This window comes from Gymnogyps californianus, chromosome 8, assembly GCF_018139145.2.
Source record: "Gymnogyps californianus isolate 813 chromosome 8, ASM1813914v2, whole genome shotgun sequence".
In the NCBI taxonomy this organism is placed as follows: Eukaryota; Metazoa; Chordata; class Aves; order Accipitriformes; family Cathartidae; genus Gymnogyps; species Gymnogyps californianus.
Genome location: NC_059478.1, coordinates 20,462,857 through 20,484,883, shown reverse-complemented (window position 1 = coordinate 20,484,883; position 22,027 = coordinate 20,462,857). Strand labels below are relative to the sequence as shown.

General features: G+C 36.0%; 1 protein-coding gene across 2 annotated transcripts in view; it reads left to right on the top strand.

Annotated features, from left to right (window-relative positions):
* PRKACB (protein kinase cAMP-activated catalytic subunit beta) overlaps window positions 1–18,073 on the top strand; it is a 74,008-nt gene extending 55,935 nt beyond the window's left edge. For both annotated transcript variants that reach the window (XM_050900971.1, XM_050900970.1), the window contains exons 3-10: window positions 242–370; window positions 4,131–4,229; window positions 5,240–5,322; window positions 5,862–5,988; window positions 8,256–8,351; window positions 9,866–9,988; window positions 12,096–12,260; window positions 17,013–18,073. In XM_050900971.1, the coding sequence (XP_050756928.1) occupies window positions 242–370; window positions 4,131–4,229; window positions 5,240–5,322; window positions 5,862–5,988; window positions 8,256–8,351; window positions 9,866–9,988; window positions 12,096–12,260; window positions 17,013–17,138 (948 nt within the window). In that variant the 3' untranslated portion in view covers window positions 17,139–18,073. The remainder of the gene's footprint in view (window positions 1–241; window positions 371–4,130; window positions 4,230–5,239; window positions 5,323–5,861; window positions 5,989–8,255; window positions 8,352–9,865; window positions 9,989–12,095; window positions 12,261–17,012) is intronic.
* The last annotated feature ends 3,954 nt before the right edge of the window (window positions 18,074–22,027 follow it).

Here is a 22,027-nt window from a genome sequence, read left to right as displayed (position 1 = left end):
AAATGATAGAAATGTTGATACAGTTCAGTTAAGTCTTTTTCTGTTTTAATGAGTGCAATGTAACATCTCTTATTAAAATTTGACAGGCATGAAATTATAACAACAGTTTAGATGGCTATAGTTGTCTTTGATAAATGTAATTTTATTCAATTTTCTTTCATAAATGAATTAAATTCATACAGTTAAAATTGTCTTTGGGTATTAGATTGTAAATAATGTCATTATATCCTTGTACCTGTAGAATACTGCTGGCCTAGATGATTTTGAGAGGCAAAAAACCCTTGGAACAGGATCATTCGGGAGAGTTATGATGGTGAAACATAAATCCACAGAACAGTATTATGCTATGAAGATACTGGACAAACAGAAGGTTGGTGTAATTTATAATATTTTCTGTGGTAAAAAAGAATTTGATGTAGGCAAAGATCTGGTAACTGTGGCTAAACTATGTTGCACTTACTGTGCTTTTGCTTCTCGCACTTGGATACTGGTGATACTTTAAATGGTTGACTTCCCTTTTCAGCCAGCAGATTCAGTTGTTGCGATTGTGTAGAATTCTTACAACAGCCAATAACATTACTGGCAGGCTAAAGAGGCTCTAAGTAGTGTCCAAGGCATTAATAAAATGTTATCAGTTAAATTCTTTGCTTAGCTTTTGTAAGGTGGCCTACATATTCTTTGGCAAAAGCAAAATGTAGTGCTGTAGTTTAAATAAATAAATAAATAAATACACTTTCGCAGGGTAGCTCAAAATTCTGGAAGACTCTTTGGATCAGAAATTCTCAAAATTTTCATTTGTGAACCATAATTTAACAAACTGTTTGCATGAATAATTTCTTTTCCATTCTTGATCCCATGAGGTATTACTTTTTGTATGCATAATTATGTAACAATCCTGTTGCGTCTATAGTAATTGCATAGATAGAACAGTAGTCTCTCAGAACAGCTGTCACACAACAGATATTTTCTGTGTTGAAAACTTAAGTGCTGTAGTTTGAATCTGTGTTGTTACTCCAGCCTGATTTTTGTAACAGCTTATTACTCTCACATTAAGTAAGCGGTGTCATTTGATAAAGTTTAAATTTTAAATAAAATAGAATTCCAGAATGCTAAGTAGTATTTTAAAGGAATTTATCAATACAATTAGTTTTTAATGGTTTTGACAAGTTTTCCAGATGTATATATTTAGATTAGTAGATTCTAAGGTCCTCAATATAAGAGCTCTTCTTACTTTGTAAGGCACTATACATAACTTTGCTGCTGTATAACAAAAATCATATTAAGAAAATATTAATCTGGCAAAGAGAACTTAATAATCAGCAACTGACAAAATGAAAGTCAACGTTGCCTCAATGTGCACTGTTGCACTTAAGCATTATTACATTCCTGAGTAATTTTATATAATGGAACTATAGCAGTGACATAATCAAACCATTTTCCCTGAGTTGCAGTTCCAGTATTCTTTACATGTGATATGGGGTCTTGGACCTTGAATAATGTGTCATTTAATTAAAGACTGCTTTACAATCATCAGACAAGAAGAAACTACAGTAAACTTACCTTTTAGTGTCAATTCTGGCATTATTTTTTTACTTGGAAAAGCTCAATTTTTTGCAACTTTAGCATTCTCTTATAACAAGGGTTTCTAACTTTTATTTTAAAAAAAAATCCAATTAAATTAAAATGACATTCCAACATAGTACAACTGAAAGACAGCCCAGACCATTTCCACCCATGTGGAAATTTACCTCATCATTATCTCAGTATGGCTGGTGGCATCCTGCGGGCAGCGTTGCTGTAACACGAGGTGTGATGAGCATCCCACTGCTGCACGGAGAGCCCATCATCAAATTTCAGATTTTGAACTGTTTTTTTCTTTGAACCCTTTTTCATGAATGGCTGAGTCCTTGTCACTGGAGCAGTTTAGGAAATTACATCTTACTTCAGAAAGCTGCCATAAATGTAGTATGAGGATTTAAAAAAAAAAAAAAAAAAAAAAGTTAATTAAACTCATTGCAACCTCTCAGTAAAATAAATTGGAAAGCTATAGCTATAAAATTATCTGGTAAAAGCAAAAATTCACATTTTTAACGATTGCAGTGGACTTACAGTAAAAGATTCACAGGATTAAAGATGTTTGCATCCAGACATCCGTCTTCTATTAGTAAATTAGATGGGTTTGTCTATAATCAGAAGTCTTGAAGTGTTCCTTTATGAAATACACGCTTTTTCAACTCAACTTAGTTAGCATATATAATATATATTTATGTATTCTATTGGAAATATATTAGTGTCATATTAGTGACTTCTGTTAATTGCTCAAAAAAATAGATGGTTTAGGGAGAACACATTTCTACCACTTGGTATATTATAGAAAACATACAGGTGTCTGAAATGAGACAATGTGCAGACTGCCTATAATTTTTCATTTACATTTTACTTGAAACAAGAGAAAGCATATTGTATGTCCCTTTGTTATCCAGTCTTATGCTTGGCTCATCAGAATATGAAAAAAAAAAGTAATAGATGTTAATGTAGCCAGTAGTTTTGTGTGAAGGGCTGTTATTATTTTATTTGTCCACCTTGATTTAGGAAGGCTGTAACACACCGTTGCTTGGCTGGTTTCATTACGTAATTGTTTTTGGAAAGAAAATATTGTTAACAAAAGCTCAGACACAAACAAGCTGTTGGAGAATCTGCCATTACCAGATATCATTTGATCTACAGGAAACTGTCATTGGACATGCCCTGAGCCTGAGCCTAAATGTGAGCAAAGCCATGTTAGCTGAGGCTCCAGTTTGATATTATGAAGTGTTAAACAGCAGCTTCAGCCTGTGGTATTGCTGCCATCACCCTCCAGTATCTAACCAGCAGAAGATGCAGGAAGGGTGGTGAAGTCTTGTCTAGCATTACAGCTGAACGCTTCACAACATCAAACTAAAACATTAGCTTGCTTGCCTTGATGGCCAAGATAATTCCAGTACCATAGCTTTTTAGGGATGAAGGGGACACTTCCCATAAATGAGCTGATTTGAGCAAAATTTTTATTTGGTCCCTAAAGATCTGTGATTCAAAAGAGATTTAATATTTTTAACTCACTATTTCTTTTGTATGACATTTATTTCAAAACAGTAGTGGTTTTTTATAGGTACTACCTTTTGCATCTAAAAGTTGAATTTAAACACAGTTTCAGTCAGGGTTGGAATATCTTGCTTATCTGTTATTTATGACAGTTAGATTTGATTTCAAAACAGACTTGTTTTGATCACTCTTGTACATGTTCTCCTTGTTTCCTATGGAGAAAAAAAAAAAGAGTAACTTGATTTGGAAGTCATGCCATTCTCAAAATGAGATATAGATAAATTGTGCAATAGAGATTAAGTAAAATGGAAAGAAGCAATTATGCAATGTTGGGGTTTAACACAAGGAAACCAATTATTAATTACTGAGAAAGAGCAATGATCAGAAATCTGCCACTTGCTGCCTTGTTAGCAGCTTAACATTATAATGGATTCCAAGAAGGTAGCATTTAATTTTTTTCATACTTTTGCTAAGCGGTTTGCTAAGCAGAAAAGCACAACCCATAGAAAGGTCTGGCAGAAGTGACTATTGTTTATAAGAATGGAAATTTTGGATTTGTATTCTCCTTCGTCTTCTCCTCACTAATGTGTGAGCTATATAAAATAAGTCAGTTTGCTCCTGTTCAAACATAACAAAATTCATAATTAAATATGTTTGACTCAATTTCCTGCCTGCCTTAACAAAGTGTCCAAAGATCAAATGATTTTATTGAACTGTCATCTTGCTGCAGAAGTGTCTCCATTACAAACGCAAACAATTCTTAAGAAAATGTAAAGAGATGTTTTCCTTACTGATTCCTATACTCAGCATGTAGTAAGAAACACTATTTCTAGAGTTACCTGCACACCGTATTGCATAAGTATTACTCTTTAAAATGTCGTTAGACTTTTTAATCCTTTCTCAGCACTGTTATTGTACTAGTAATCCATAAGGTTTTTCATTATCTGTAAAGTTACAAGCTTGCTTTCAACTAATTGTTTTACACTGAAAAAATTATCAACAACTATAAAACTTCATACTTAAACTGAAGATTGTTTTTTCTCTCCTAGGTCGTCAAACTGAAGCAAATAGAACACACACTGAATGAGAAGAGAATATTACAAGCGGTGAACTTTCCTTTCCTTGTAAAACTGGAGTATTCTTTTAAGGTAATCATTTTGAAAGTAGTTGTTTCTGTTTCAGGGAAGCATGTGCTCAAACTTTAGATATTAAAACATTTAACTTTTACAGTACAATAGTTTAAGTATTTTTGTTTTCAAAGATGCTTCACTTGGCACTGTTTCCAGGTCTTGAGCAGGAGTTCCTGCGCTTGTGTGCACACTTGCACACACCCCAATTCACCAGGTGATGATTGAAAGGATATCTCCAAATAAATTAAATTAAATTAAACTCTTGGAGATTTCCCTTGTTTTGGAGGGAAACTGGCTTTTGTACAGCAGGGAGCTTTTAGATATCATTCTGTCTTTGAAAGAAACCGAAGGATGTATTTCTGTACCAATATATGGAATGGTAAATTTGTAATTGTTCTGCAGATTTTTTGCTTGAGATTTATACCTGAGGCAGGTCTTAATGACAGTCTTAACCATGAAGGAAAGAACTTTGAAGTTAGCTTCTAATTTCATGACAGTATGTGCTAGTCGGTCTGTAAAGAAATTGCGTATTTTCCTAATTTATAGAGTGATGTGTGTCTTCTATATTTCCTTCTTTTCTTTTTCTTTTTTAATACCATTTAAAATCAGCAAACATGTTCTACCTTAATCTTTACAGTTTTGAGGTTTGGGGCTGGGGCTGTGGGAAATAAGAATACCAATAAGAATGTCAATTCTGAACTTTTAAGAGTGCAGGATCTTGTCTTGTGGTAGGCATCTTATCCTCTCTTCCTTCAGGTCACTTACACACCATTCTGTGTCTGGAACTCACTAATTATCTTCATTCAAATTTACTTTAAAATAGATTTCTTGAGATATATGATGCTCCTTTTGTCATGTGTGTCTGCACTTTTTCAAGAATTTCTACCTGTGTTGCTTTATATTTGTTAAGGTCATTGGATGGCTACAATTTTTCACTTTCATTCTTTAATAAAATATACTGTATGTAGGAATTATAGAGACTATAGCATGCCTAATATGTATTTGTGTGTATTTACTTGTTTCCTTAGGACAATTCTAATTTATACATGGTAATGGAGTATGTTCCTGGTGGTGAAATGTTTTCACATCTAAGAAGAATCGGAAGGTTCAGGTATGAGTATTAATGACGTTATTCCTTTAAAAAAGCTTATGTGGCTAATTTGGGAAGAGGGTTTTATAAAATTTGTTAGTATTGAAGAAAAAATTCTGAAGGGGTGACTGCATTTAATTTACCCCTCTTGCAGTGGATTTAAACTAGTCAGGCAATGAAAAACTTGTAATTATTTCTTATCTTTCAGTTAGCTAATGCAGGCATTCATGATCTATGCATGATAGAATCTTGGAATTCCTATGCATATTGTCACTGAAATTGATGATTGTTTCTAAAAGTAAAATTTAAAGTCTAAGCTCTGTATTGTGGGATATGTTCATCTTGCTTTGCACGTGTATTTTAGCTGCAAGACTTAAATTAAATTTAGGGAATGAGTGTATCAGTTCTAAAATATTTGCTGTTTGCTTTTTATTTTCCTTGTTACACAGTAAAAGAAGCCATTAAAAGATACTTAATTTGTCTATCCCTGGTAGTTACATGGTTGTTTCAGTATCTTAGCATAGCATTGGGGTACTTAATATTCTTTTAATTCTTCACAGTGAACCACATGCACGGTTTTATGCAGCTCAGATAGTGCTAACATTTGAGTACCTCCATTCATTAGACCTCATCTACAGAGATCTAAAGCCTGAAAATCTTTTAATTGATCAGCAAGGATACATCCAGGTATGATATTCTTCATATATTTAGGGAGTGGAGTCTTGTCTTACAGCATAGGGTTAGGTAATTCTAGCAAATGTGTTTAGAATAAATGGTCTGAAGTTGGTTGGCATGTTAGCGTGTATTCAGGGAGCATTAAAATGCCGTCCTGCTTAATAATGGTTAAAACCATTGGATTGTACTTCCTCTGACTAAAATTAAGTATGCACAATGGAGCTGTCTGCTGTTGGGCAAGTTGTCAAGGTTTCCCTTGGGGTCTGTGGTGGGAAGTAGGTGGTGATTGCATGGCTCTGTTCATCTGACCTATTTTATACGTCTGCCCTAGAACAAGACGAAAGGTGCCCTAAAATGTCTGGTTCTCTGCATTGTCTATATAAGTAGTTTAGGATAGCCAGCTTAGATGTCAACACTGACACTATAGTACTTAATTTCAGTCAGGTGAATCCCACCCTTGGAGAGTCCTAACCTTCTCAGCACATCTGGAGTAAGAGCTGAGTTGAGATCAGATCAGAATTGCAGTGCTGCAAATGACAACTTTGGTTTTACAACAGCCTCTCACGGCACCTCCTCATCTTCCTTTCAGCTCCTGTGTTTTTGATCTAAATGGCAAATGGGAAGGTGGTATACAGCAACAAGCACTCTGCAATGCTTTGCAGTCCTTAAACTATAGAAGCTCCTCTTTCCTCATTGTGTCACCTTTTGCCATAGCAGAATCTAACAGGAAAATACATAATAAAAATGTTTGAGAGAAGTGGAAAGGATTCATATCTTATGTTGTTTATAACTGTAAAATAATTTTGCATGGAGAATAAAATAATACTGTAGGGAGAAGAGAAATACAAGTTCTATTAATGTGGTTGGGGAGCACCATTAATGTAAAGCTATGAAAGGCTTACTCCAGAATTGGCGACTCTATATGCAACAGTATGTTTTTGTGATGGTGGGCAAACTGCAAGTGATAATGGGTCCAGCAGTCACTCTTCCCATGTGAGGTTGGTTCACTTCTGCTTCTGAACAGAGGGGGGGTTGTGTTCATATGTTGATACTGCAGCTCCAACTAAATTTTGTTTAGAAAACTCTGTTCATTTTCTTTTTGAATTTTAAAGCCATTACCATTTGTCCCATGTCTGCAGTGTATTCTTCTTACGTAGACTGATGTGCATTCACAAACACAGAAATGATTCTTTGCTGACTGAAGCAGGTCTGTCTAGTCAGCAGGTCACCCTCTCCGTTCAGTTACAGCTGTGATTGCTGTTGTTTCTACCAAAAATGAAGCAAAAGCTGCCTTGATAGCTTGGAGTTTGGCTTGTTTACTTGTGACACTGGTGTATCAGAAACATCAGCACACGTTATTGTATAATTTAGCAATGATTAGCATTGTGGCACAGCATATTTTCTCAGGGATTGGGTTGAAAATGATACCAAGAAGGAGGAAACAAAAGAAACGGATCCCCAAACAAGCATAGACTTGATAGCTTGAAACTGATCACGGAATTTCAAGTGTAACTCCCTGGCTTCCGTATGTATTCCACAATACGGTCCAGGAAAAATCACGGAGAGGTTGATATCACATACAGAGTTCTGAAAACTTACTGCAGAAAACATGACAAGTGGAATGAAGAATTTATAATGGCCAAGAACTTGCCTTTTGAATACGGTTACTGCTACATTTCCCTCCCAGTCCTCAAATAAACAAGCTTGACTCTGGTGATACTTTCAAAGATAATCAGAATCAGAAGTTACTGGAAGACATCTTTTATGTTGTCTTATTCCCACACTAATTTTACATATAACCTCTCTACACTTATGCAATAAAATTCTAAATTTACAAGACTGGCGGATATCTTGACCCTTTTTGTGATTCATTTATTTGTTAACTAAAGGAAAAGATAAATATCTTGTTCATATTCACATTCTTTAAACTTTCAGCAGTATAAACAGTCTGATGTGAAAAGTATAAGAAAAATGATTAATGTACTTGCAGTGCATGTGGAAGATTAGTAAGCCATAGTTCCTGCTGATCTTTTAAATTATAAATAGAAGCTTGTGTCGGGGAAAATACGTATTTTGTGTTATTTATTAATTTTATCAGGAGAAACCTTCTATCTATCTGAATCAGAAGTATCAGAAGGACTGACTATATGATACTATGTGATTTGAGAAACAAATTTTTCCTCTGTATAAAATAGCTTTCCAAAATATGTCAGAAGTACTTAATTTTAAATTTCTTTGTAGAAATGCGCTTGCAGTCAATTTATTTCTTCTGATGACAGGTCACGGACTTTGGCTTTGCAAAAAGAGTAAAAGGAAGAACTTGGACGTTATGTGGGACTCCAGAATACCTGGCACCTGAAATAATTCTCAGCAAGGTACTTTGTCTTGTTATTCAGCCATGCATTTGATACAGTTAAAACTTTATCACCCAATTATTAAGCTCTGAGGGATAAACAATTGCTCATACTTCCAAAAATCAAATCTTGACTAGTCAACTGTTTATGAATTACACAAAATGCAATTGTTGCATTGTAAATATTTTTTTAGTATACTAAAACTTACTCCAAAGCAGGGTTTTTCACATAACTGTACAGAACTTTCTACATATGCTTGCCATGTAACTTGTGAGGAGAAAAAGGGATTTAAAGAATCTGTAATTAGGTTATTTAACTAGCATCCTTATCAGAACAGCAGATCTGAGTGATTGTATTCTGAAGTGTTAACAGACTAGAACAGGAGCTCCAGAGATAGCAAGAACCACATATTGGATGAATTGGTAGTAATTAAATAACTAGTTACAGAGTGTTTCAGGTTTGATTTCATCTAAAGTACCTTAAACATGACAAACCACTGGTTTTACACATGAAGTACATGCAGTCGAAGCTTACCATTGATCAGTTTGTGTCTAGTACTTGCACTAAGTGTTTGAACATAGAAGAAATGTTATTTATTACATAGCTGTTCAACTGTAGCCCTTCATGTTTTGCAGAGGAAAAACGTCCTTATAGTTTATAGAACTGCTTATGATCATTTGCAGTTAAATTATGCATTTAATATGTGGTTTAATTAAATACCTTTTGCAGGTCTTCAAAAGTAAACCAAAAATACTTTTATTTGGGGAGGAAATGTTTGTTATTTGCAGCTTTTTTTGCCCCTATGCAGCTAAAGCAGCAGAATGCAATGCGTCTGCTACAAATTGTCCATAGTAGATTTTTCAGGAAAGACCGAGTCTTAGCCCTGAGCTTTGTAAAAGATCTCAGAGAACACATACAAAATTGATGGGGTTTGTGGGGGTTTTCTGTCTTTTTTTAATATTAAATAGGATTTACTAATGATTTTATGTTCAGGCTTTAAAGACCATATCATAAATGACTCTATGGCAGCTAATTAACTAAACTTTTAAGTTCTTGTAGCTAGTTTACTAAATATGGAAAATGAATGTTCTGAAATGCAGATAATCAAGCAGAAAGATGATGGTATACAATATAGGAAGTATTGTTATATTTAATGAAATTTCCCTAAGCTGTGAAAGAAGTTTGCAATCATTCTATAACAAGATTATTTTGATTTTAAATACAGAAATGGGCACAATTTATTTATTTCACTTAGGGAGTCTTGTCACATCAGTGTAAAGACATCACTGAAACTCAGCACAGGAACGTGTGCAAAATGTTTCACTTTCATCACTGTTTCACTGTCATCACTGTATTAGGTTTTAAGTATATTGCTGTTGCAATCTGTGAGCTTCAGTTTGGTTTCAACTAGGTTGTAAGTTCTGTATTAAACAAGCAATAACACATTTGCTTTCTTTGTATTCCATAGATATATATTGAAAATCTTAAACTGTGTTAGAAATGGTACTAACAGTGGTATTTCTCATTTTATCCAGGGTTACAACAAGGCAGTGGATTGGTGGGCATTAGGAGTGTTAATCTATGAAATGGCAGCTGGATATCCTCCGTTCTTTGCAGATCAGCCCATTCAAATTTATGAGAAGATTGTGTCTGGCAAGGTGAGTGAAGGCTCTGTGTATTTTCACAAACACAGTTGTTTGTCTTTGCAGAGGCTGTTTTTTGTGTGGAGTAGATGCAGAATTTGCTGGCTACTAGACATGAGCAATTTGGAAAGAATATGGGAAAAGTTTGTAATGTGTACTTCGTAAGTACAGACATTGTTACAGTAATATTAAAAATCAAAGTTCTAAAAATCTGTTCCCTGCCTGCAAATTTAAAATGCAAGCTATTAAATTTACAGACCTTGTGGTATTATATTCTTTTATGCTTGGATAAAAATGATCCAATGACTATTAACAACTATTTAGTTGTATGCTTAATTTGCCTAGCTATTTTCTTTTCTAGAAATATTTTTGCAGCTTTTGAGAAGCTCTAGAGTTTCCATAATTCATAGTACGTTTCTTTACTTCTGCAGTCCTGTAGCTCAAGACATGTCTAATGTTCTGTTCGGCTTTCATTGTTATATAAAATTTTAAAAAAGTATTTCCAACTTTTCCCTTCTATTTTTCATTAATATCTCTTAGTGTGCCAGGTAGCACAAAAATGTGATCATTCTGTTGTTTCTTCTGCCAGCCAGTGTTGTCTCTTCATGTTTCTTTGTGCTCACTTGATTTGTTATGGTTCTTCTCTTCCTTGTCCCTACAAAAACACATGCTGTGCCACATCTTACGTACTTCTGTAATTCTAATCAAGGGAAGTGCCTCAGTAGGCCCTGTGGTACACTGCAATGAGCTTGATTCCTGTCTAGGACCTTATTTAAATCAAGAAGGTGGTTGCTCTTTGAAAGGCTGTAATACTGTGACCCTTCAGCTGTCTCCATGAATGTATGGCAATTCATTATGAAGATATATTTTTAAAGAAATGTTTATCTTCTAAACTAAAAAAACTTGGGCATTTTTTGCAGTTGTATCTAATATCCTTGACGCTTGTACTGTTGATCATCTGCCTTTTTTACTGAGTCCATGGATGGATGGTTGCAGAAACAGCACTGGACTTGAACTCTGGAAACTTAACATTCAGTTCTCAGCTAGCAGCATGTTTACTTTATAACCTTAAGCCTTTCATTTAATCTACCTCATGCACTTAGTTCTCTACTTAAAAAAATTCAGTTAATATTTCCTTACTTCTCAGCTGTCTAGGTATTATATTCATTAAAACCTATGAATTTCTCATGTACTACAATAGAGCCATATTGACAGGTAAACTGAAGCAGTGTCCTTGATTATCAGACCTCTTGATTTCCCAACATGTTTTTATGTTAAATAATTCCATGTTCTGCATTTACTTCATAACTGATCAGCTGAATACAGGCAGTGTCAAACGCTGAGGCTATGGGCATGACAAATACAACTTTCTGCCTGTTCTTTTCCCCTTTCTTCTCTCTGCCATCTCAAATGGTGTCGGTAGATCTTTTGCTAGTAAAACCCCATGTGATTACATCCCATGAATCATCTTCAAATATTTCTTAGCCAAGTTTGAATGAATTGTATTAGCAAGTCACTCGTGTGCTATCTCTAAGTAGTGCTGTATTATTTAAGAAAGACTTTTGATGTTGGTGTATTTAGTTATCAGAAATGGATTACAGTACAGCATAAAGTTCCAGACTGAATTTTCATATATGATTGCTGAATGTTCAGTTATTTCAGAGCATATCTATATATTTATATGCTGTATATATCCTATACTATACTGTATCTCCTATGTGTCTGTGTGTGTATATATAATACAATCTAAAAATTTGTTCCTAGAAAATAGTTGAGAACACCTTGAGATGATGTTGTGTTGGTGAGACACCAAGTTAAATTTAGCTTTTGTATCATTATTACATTATATTAATATTTTTCCCCAACTCAATCAGATCTAGAAACTTTCAGATCAAAAAATGGTAGATGGACAAGGTAATGGTATTGATAAAGGCTCTGTGAAACAGAAATACATGTGCAACAATAATTACCTCTCTCTTCATGCATTCCTACTTGATTTGTTTTTAGAGGAAGAACAGAAAATGGCCCCAATGTTTCCTTTTGTGTGAATGTTGTTTTACTTCACAGGGGGAAGAATCAAATTTGTATATTGTTTTTTAACGTTCTGGATGTATAATTTTAGGTAAGGTTCCCGTCACACTTCAGTTCAGACCTAAAGGATCTTCTAAGAAATTTACTCCAGGTAGATTTGACCAAACGATATGGAAATCTCAAGAATGGTGTAAATGACATAAAGAATCACAAGTGGTTTGCAACTACAGATTGGATTGCCATTTATCAGAGAAAGGTAAGACCCTGATCAAAACTATTACAGGTCTTTAAGGGGTTGAAGTAAAATTTCTAATTATTTTGTTTATTTTTTGGTTTCCTAAATCTGTCACTTTTAATTAAACTGAGAAAAGGTGAAAGTAGTTTAATTATTAAGACTCTGAAGAGTATATATTGATTGAATTATGTTTGTTTCTTGTTGGTATTTTATCCTGGACCTCTGTGTACATTCGTGTTCTCTTAACAGTTGTTGTGCTTTAGTCTATTTCTGGAATATCTCAGAATAAGCCATCTCCTGCCTCTCTCGCTTTTTATTTAACCCCTGCTATAGTGGCATCTATAAATACTCCTCCACAGCAGAGAGGAATCTGTTTTCCTTTGCAGCTAGTTCTTAGCAGTGAGACTGTGCTTCAGTGTGGAGAAGCTCTAGCCAAAGCTAGAGCTTTTCTTTTTCTGCTACAGTATGCTCCCTCCTTCTTGCTCTTGCTTTGTCTGTGATTGGGACAGGATCAGATGTAGAGAGTGTCTACTCAATCCTCAGTGTCTGCTGAGGAGTTCTCATCTTCTGACACTACGCTTTAATTGACTGTAGTTCCATAAGCTGCGGCAATGGGAAGAGCCCTGCTGAATGCTTTCTTCTGGCATTTTTAGAATGGTTTTCTAGACCTGCCTGACCAACATGGCTTGTAATGTGGTTTTTAGAAAGTCCATGCCCAGTCTGCACTATGAACTTTGGACCTGCGTAAGAAAGAAAGCAACAGAGACAATTGGGAATGTTTTCGGAGCACAAGCAGCCATTAATGTATCGATTAGAGGGGAGCACATTAGTGGCTGCCAGGATGAATGAAGAGAAGCTGGGGAAAGGGATGAGGATGATGAGAATTCAGTCTAGGTCTGTCTTCCAGTAGCTCCAAAGCTCCATCTCCCCTTGAAGGTAGAGTCAAAGTTAAATATCCGTAGATTAGTGAGTTACTAGAAACAGATTCCTAAGATATTATTTGTTTTCTTAAATGCAACTTCTGAATTCTTGGTTTTTCAATAGACAACAATAAAAGACTAAAATAACTTCATTGGTGGTGTCCCAAAGACTCAGGTGGAGAAATAATTTTGTGTCTAGATATTGGTAAGAAGGTTAGAGTTAAGCAACAATATTTTAAGGAATTGGTTTACATTGTTGAAATGCTAACAGTCTTGACTATAGAGGCATGAACTTGCTGCTGTAACAGCAGTATTTTAAAGGCCAAACCTAAATGCTAACAATAGTTTATAAAAAGAAACTGGTTGTTTGGCTACACAACCTGACAGTACAGTTGTTGTAGTATTCACTAATGTATTAATTACTAGAAGACAGGGTACAATTAACATATCCTGTATTCTTTGTATTAAGGGTAGATGTTTTTAAGAAAAGATTCCCCACTGCAGAATTGTAATTATCTGTTCTTTGCTTTCTTAATGCCTGTTTACAAGGCAGATTTATATGCACTGAGTTTCATTTGCTGATATGCTGTTTGGGGACACCCAGGCCCCATAAGATTAAATCAGATGTTTTAATACTGTGCTAAATATTCTTAAAATTGCTAGTGCACTGCTGTAGAGAATTACTTTCACAGAAACAAGTATTTTAAAATGTGAACTAGTAGTACAGTCACAATAGCGATTACTAGTTTTAAAGGATTGTAAAACCTGATGCTGAATAAGTTTGAAGCTTCTCATTATAAGGAATAAATACTGTAATACTAAGGGTCTGAAACAACAGCATGGATTGTAATATCATTTAAGCAGTCATAGAAAGACAGCAATAACCTTTCGGTTTATACTAGCTTTTCACAGTGGCTGTTACCACAGCATGTATTTTCCTGAATAAACGTAGCGTTCCTTGGCAGCTAATGTAATGTGAATAATTTGTTATGCTACAGTCATAAGTGAACCAGTCAATTACTTAATATTTCAGATAAGATCAAGTCTTGTTTTCTTTGTGTGTTTGCGTAGTTGTTTATTAAAATACTGCCTGATAATATGGTTGTACTTAGGGCCAAACAGGTATTTCTACTATAAACCAGTGTTATCTCCTGCAATCTCTTTTTAGCCATTTCCTTAGTGAAGATAATAGGAAAAAGTCTGAGGCATCTCATTTGAACATGTTCTAAAATTCCAGCAGTAAATAAGATATTTCTTGTGCTCTGAGCTTTGTTGTAAGAGAGTAATTGAAAATCAGTTTGAGAAGACTCAGAGACAGAATTCAAATAATGGTAAATGTGTGGCTTTGTAGGCTAGGTATGTACACAGACTGTGTATACTCTCAGGATAGATCACCTAAATACATACATTGTTTTAGGAACAAAAGGATACACACACAACAATTGTAGCACAGTCTATAAATGCAGAAAGTTAGTGTTATTTCTTGGGGGTGTATAGTAGTATCGCCCAAAGTCAGCAGTTTAATTTGTATTAGTCTGTGCCATACCTCTTTAATTTACTGATTTCCACACACGCAACCCCCCGCCATCAGTAATCTACGTGGGACACTGAGCAGTTCCGTGGTTGCACAGTGTGATCTGATCCCCTGCCTCATCTGGAGCCATGCCTGCCCTGCTTATCTGTCTCCCCACCGTGCTGCCTCTGGCATGTGTACTCCTTGGGACATCCCAGAGAGAGATACTTGTCTGATTACTTTGCATTTGCAGGTCTACATTTGCATCACCTCAATAATTTTGCTATAATTTTGCTTATCATAAAGGTGGATAAATCAGGCATCTGTCAAATGGAAAAGAGAAATGCGGTACTGATAATCATGCCTCGCACTCCAGTTTGTCCTAGACCTGCTGCAGTAGAGCATCTCTCCTTCTCCCTGGTCTTCCATTCTCTCTGGTCCCTTCCTTACCATCATTGCCTCCCATCAATCCCAAACCCTGCCTATTCCTTCTTCCAGCATGCAGTTGATTCTAAAATTTCAGTTATTTTAAAAAGTAATTAATCTTAATTTTGAACTTTATGAGATGTGATAGACTAGAAGGATTAAGATTTGAATTAGTATTAGCTGAGTGAAGGTAGAATTTAGTAGTCTGATCCCTAAAATAGCATTTCAGTGTATGCAAGTTGGCAACAACTCCTTCTTTCACACACCCCCCACCCCCCCCCGACTGTGTAGGGACAGCATAAGCTGATAGCCAGTAAAAATGTAGGTATGTCCCTGTGCAGACCCATATCTTCATTTAATGTCATCTTCAGTGTAACTTCCAAGATGAGTAGAGGCTGAAAGTAGGGACAGAAAGACTGAGACAGTTAAGTTGTAGCCTGACCCAAGGATTTCATTGTAAGGTCAACTTCGAAAAGCTGCAAGTTCCCTCAGCTTTAAGAAGCAGCAGTTAACAGGGTCCTGGAAAACGACTGGTTCCAATACCTGAGTGTGAATGGCTTACTACCATACAGTTGACGTGAGATGCACTGAATCTCAAGGCTAATCAAGCATATATGTGGATCTGAGATGACGTGCAGGCAGTCTTTACCAGAAGGGATTTTCCTTCATTAATTAGAGCTGCACTGGCTTTCTGTACAGTCTTTTAGTGTCAAGTCATTGCTTGTCTCTCAGTTGTGGCCTAGCTTCAAGAAGGCTTTTACCTCTCACTTACAGTTAGGTCCTAGGAAGAACTTTGTAGGAGATGCAGAACAAATTGTTTTAAACTTCTATTAGGTTAGTTTTTATTTGGAAATAGAGGGTTGTTGATAAGCAGGAGGAGAGGGCTTCCAAACTGCCCTGAGATTTTTGAGTAGTGTTGATGGCAATCAATCTACTCTGCTTCCACCATGACTGTGCAACTGTTACGTGCTGCCCTCACCATGCTGGGAGTCGTAACACGCAGCTGGTGAGCTGAAGAGAGCAGGGTCTCTTCTGCAAGAAGAGAACTAAACTTTGTTTTGAAGTGGAAGTAATTTTTTATTGATACTTGTCAGTGAGATATTAGTCTTTTTCAACTTACATTCATACATCTAGGCCTGCACCTTCTTAGGCTGGTTTTATTTATGTGCCATGACTCTAAGCTGTAATATCTGGTTTCTTGGCAGGAATTGAGGAGTAATGGGACTATTGTTATGCTCATCACAGAGTTAAATCTAAGGGTATTAGGCCAATAACATGTCATAGTTTAACCCCAGCCAGCAACTAAGCACCACGCAGCCACTCGCTCACTCCTCTCCACCCACTCCCCCCTGTGGGATGGGGAGGAGTATCGGGGGGGGGGGGGGGGGGGGGGAAGTAAAACTCACGGGTTGAGATAAGAACAGTTTAATAATTGAAATAAAATAATAATTGTAATTGTAATGAAAAGGAAGATAACAAAAAGAGAGGGAAATAAAACTCAAGAAAAACAAGTGATGCACAACACAATTGCTCCAACTCGCTGACCGATGCCCAGCCAGTCCCCGAGCAGCGATCCGCCCCTCCCGGCCGACTCCCTCCAGTTTATATACCGAGCATGATGTTCTATGGTATGAAACATCCCTTTGGCTAGTTTGGGTCAGCCGTCCTGGCCATGCTCCCTCCCAGCTTCTTGCACACCTGCTTGCTGGCAGGGCATGGGAAACTGAAAAGTCCTTGACGCGGGATAAGCATTACTTAGCAACAACTGAAACATCAGTGTGTATCAACATTACTCTCATACTAAATCCAAAATACAGCACTGTACCAGCTACTAGGAAAAATATTAACTCTGTCCCAGCCAAAACCAGGACATAACATTTCATATGCTTTTGGGTTTTTTTTCCCCAAATACAGGTAGAAGCTCCGTTCATACCAAAGTGCAGAGGCCCTGGAGATACCAGCAACTTTGATGACTATGAAGAAGAAGATATTCGTGCGTCTCTAACAGAAAAATGTGCAAAAGAATTTGCTGATTTTTAGTAGGAGTAAGAGGACAAGATGACATCAGGGCTCACATTGGGATCTTTGCACTCTGTTAACAGATGAGGTGGAGCTGAGACCATCATATGTCAAAACAGTTACCTAGTTACTTCATTCCACAAAGCTGACTGAGGTCTTTATTGCCATCTTCCATGTGTGCAGTTTGCACCAACCCTTCTAACTAGGCACAATTAAGTAAGCACTGTTTGTGCAGTAACACAGAATAATAGACCACTTTCCTACTTAACTTTGGTTTCTGTCGTTCTTTGTTTCTGTGTATTGTTCATTTTCCCCCTTTAAAATGAAGTAGTTTTTTACCCAAGAATGCTCCATTTTATTTTGAATAATGTATTATTTGTGTGAGTGAAATGGAAGGTGTTGCGGCTAGTGTGATTTAGACTGAAGTGAAAGATAAATGTTGCTTCTAGTCTGTGCCAGCCAATAATTCTTGTCTGTCTTGTGTCTGATGCTACAATTTATAATAATTTTTTAGTAGCTCAGACTAAACCTAGCCAACATTTTTAGCATTTTTGAAGGTAGTATTTATCGCCATATAAATGTCTGCTAAATTAACTTAAAAACATTTCTTCCTGGAGACTGACCAAAATTCAGTAGAATCAATTGGATGGCTTAAGTAGGGGACAGTAGCTAGACCCCGTGCCTTGGTTTTCTACATCCCTGCAGTTTTCGTCACTGCCTCCTTCCTTTGTATTTCCCACCTAGGCAGTAGGTAAATTGCCATAACCAGACTGTACCATGGAAAGCTTACAGTCTCGTGAGAGGGAGTAATTCCACCTGGTCTGGATTTTGGACCATATTTAACCAAGTCAACTTACCAGCATTTCAGTTGGCAGGTATGAAATAGCTTTTTTAAGAACATGAACCCTGAACTCTTAAAGTAAGTTTTGGTCAGTATTGTAGAGGATATGATTCATTTCGATTCACTTTTTTTTTTCCTTTTTTTTTTTTTTTTTTTTAAAAACAACCAGTGTTTGGGCTCCCAAAGTATTCCTTGTTTTGAGCCTTTTTTGATTAAAAAAGGCATCCATTAAAATCACCACACCACAAAAAGCAAAATGGGCTCTGCCATTAGCTATGAAAAACAAATGGTTTAGCAAATGCAAAATAATGTTCTAGATGCATCGCGGGATGAACACGGTTATTTTTTGTTAGCTGTTAAGAATAAGAGGTTATTGCCAAGTTTTTATTCTGGTATACTATATTAGTAAACTGAGGATGGAGTACTGCTACAATCATTTTCTTTTTAATTACAGCACTTCATTCACGAAGAAAAGAGACAAAGTTTAAAAACTGCAACAGCTGGGTTTGTTTTAGTTGCGTTGTGTCTGCATTTCTAACCTACTTTCTTTCAATCAAACAGAATGTATGGTCACACAGGTATAAGTATTTGGGCTTAATTATGTTTTGTATACTCTCACCAACTGACTTAAAAGATATTGCTACCATGTGCTAGCTTTGGGCACTTTTACACATTTATTTCAATGTTAATAATCAGTGGCTCAGCACTTTTTTGGGGGTTGCTTTTAAACTTATTCATAGCAGTTTTATTTGTACACTTGATTCTGGCTGTCTCAGTGACCTGTCTTAAAACAGCACATCTAAACAGTTTAAACTAGACTCATATTTTATGATAAATTTACATGCATACAAGGATGAATTGTTTTTAAAAAAAATGAGCTATATTGATACATAGCCATTGTATTTGTTTGAATGTCAGTGCAAATAAACCACTGGCATTCCTTCCTTTTAATCTGTATGACACTCCTTTAAGAAAAGCCTTTGTAGACATTTTACAAAAGAGTATGAAACTTACCATCCAACATTCTGTATGTTTAGGTTGTTGAGCATTTTTGCACAACGTCATTAGGAGGCTGACACTGAATGCAGTCTTTGTCCACCCATATTTACATATGTGCAAGAAAAGTATAAGATACTTTGCTGTAGCAAATTTTATGTAACAAAGATATATCGTCGCATTAATAAATTTAAAGAAATCCTTTGTATGAAAATGTTAAAATCTTTTGTATTTCATTTAGACCAAGGACATGCTGCTGTATGCTAGCTGTATGCGATAAATTCTACAGTAACTTTGTTGTCGTTTATGAACTTTAAAAGATTTTAATAAATGTTGGAGATCACAATTTGATTCTGTTATGATTTTAATTTTTAATCATTACATTTATAACTATAGTAAGGTTCAGAGATTTTTCTGTTTTGTAAAATACTGTAATCATTCATCTTGCGTGTACAATAAGACAAAAGTCTAGGAAATTGGTTCTGACATGTCTGTCTGATATCCAGATTAAATTCTACGTGGGCATAAGTGGAAAAGTCATCTTAATGCCATGACATTATGCTATTTTTTAATTTTATGAAAATCCTGTTAGAAAGTAAAATACTTTTCCAATATGGCATAATAGACTTCAGTATGGAAATGAGATTCTATTTTGGAAAAGGAGGGGAAGTGTGCAATTTCCAAGGCATTACTGAGTACATTTGACAATGTGAGTATTATACAACCCTCTCATTTAAACACAGTCATAAAATATAACTACAGAATATTATGTTACCTGTATTTAATTTGAAAAATCCTTTTCACAATATGGAAAAATTGTATATCTATGACAGTAGAAGCTTGTTAATTTTACACATTTGAGGAATTAAGTGTTGAACTATATGGTATATTTTAATTGTACTCTAGTTGTATGTAACTTTCATTTCCAACATAAAGGATTGTATCTCATTAAGTAAATTGCTTTTTTATTATCTTGTCAGTTGCATTAAAACCCTTATTTTTAAATCCTTTAAAGTATTTTACTAATTTTTGCAAATAATTAGATGTTTTTAAGTGCTGCAATAGTGTGCAATATAGTAAACATTTATATACAGAAGTGTAAATTAAATTATGTACAACACTTGTGCTGCTTCTTTGTGAATCAGAATGTTGTATGATGAGAGTCGTTGCATCTCCCCACACACTGCAAACAGGGTTTGAAAGCAAGAGGAAAAGGCTGTGAAACATACTGCACATATTAGTTGGGACCCATTAAGCTTTACACTAACTAGGGTGTTTGGAGAAGACGGTGTGGAGAACATTAAAGGCACTATGAGAAGTCAGTGAGTTGGACTTAGACACTCAAAGGCAAGGAAGGTGATCATTAGCTGCAATATTGTTTGTCTTCATATTTTCACACTCGAACTCGATTGCTTTTTATTAAAGATAATTGCCTGTTTTTAAACTGTCTGCAGATCCCGCTGTACAAACTTTGTGCTGTGTCTCATTGTGCTGTGAAACAACTGATAGAAGTAAAGACTGTTCATGGTCTTGGCATTGTCTGTCGTGAGGCTTTTTCTGCAAGTGGTGTTCGGAGAGGCTCTGGTACCTGCTCTCTGTAACGCAGCTCCTCCTCTTCCTGCTTTCTGAGCGGAGCTTCAGCCTCTTTGCTTCTGCTGCTGTACGCCTACTGACTGTGGTTTTGTGTTCTTCTTGGTTTCGTAGTACAAATGCTATATTACATTTTAAAGACCTTCGTACTTTTTCTAAAGCTGAGCTAAGAAACTGCAAGAAGATCCTCTTCTGCTTTTGCTACAGCTCCCATGCAAACGCAGCATGTCGAGGAGCAGATTTGAAGGTGTCATTCAAATCTGTTCTTCTAATTTGCCGTGTGTAAGGAGGACTTATCCCAGATAAGAATTTGAGAACCATTCCATAAGAAACTGGTAAAAGACGATTCTATTCTCCAGCTGGGGTGTGTATAGCTGATCTGGATGTGTTTGACGCACACACACAAAAAAAAGTTGTATGACCACCATAGTTTTACAAGTGTGGGTCTTGCACACATTTTAAAAATATTTTTGATTGAGAGCTTGAGGAATCAACTGATTTGAGGCCTCTGACAGAAGGGTTAAAATGTGAGCCTCTAATGTCAGGCTGGGCAGTGATCACTTCCGGTAAAAGGGTTAGAGCTCCAAGAGGATGTTTAAATGTTTTATAGATAGTAAATATTGGTCATCTTACATAGAAATTATGTAAAGTGCTGGGTTTTTTAGAAGGATAAGATGGGTATCTCGGGGCAAGATAGGATCTCAAGATAGCTTCTCTTCCTAACTTTTGAATTTGATGATGAATAAAAGTTTGAATTAAATCTGAGGTCTAGTCACATTTTGACCTTTTGTTGGTTTGGGGTTTTTTGTTTGGTTGGTGGTTTTTTTTTTTTTGTATACTACAAAAAGGGATGCCTGCCTGAAAGAACCTTGCATATATTGAAAATGTAGTTTATTCTTAAAATTCACTACTACAAAAAGTTCCTGTCTCAGTGGGATAACGGCAGCTTGAGGCTTCCATTAAATCATTGGGATGAGTTCCCAGTAGTCTATTTCAAAGCTAGTAAAATTTCCTTTAGAATCCTTACAGTTTAGTTGTCCTTTTCCGTCCCTCAGAGGGTCAAATACAAATGTTTTTGAAAAAAATGTATTTCTAAAAATGGTATTTACATGGCGCTCTGCTTTAAATTTTAAAAGCAACATATTTGTGGTGTTCATTTGCATTAGCTCATGGTCAGCGAAGCATGTAAGAAAGACCAAGCGACAAACTTGCACATTCCTTATTAGCGCTCAGCTTACAAGATTTAGATTTTGATAGATTACGCAGTAGCAATCTAGTATCTAATTGCAATGTCTGCTCTTTGTGTTGAGAAGCAGTCTGTCTGAGGATGAGGCATCTTTGCTAAGGACAAGATAGAGAAAACCCTTTGCCCAACACGTGGACGTGGTTGCAGCACAAAAGCTCTGCAGGATGAAAAGGTTGTTCTAAGTGGAAGGAGTTTGAGGACGGAGGTCAGTGATCTGTTCCCATACATATGCAACCA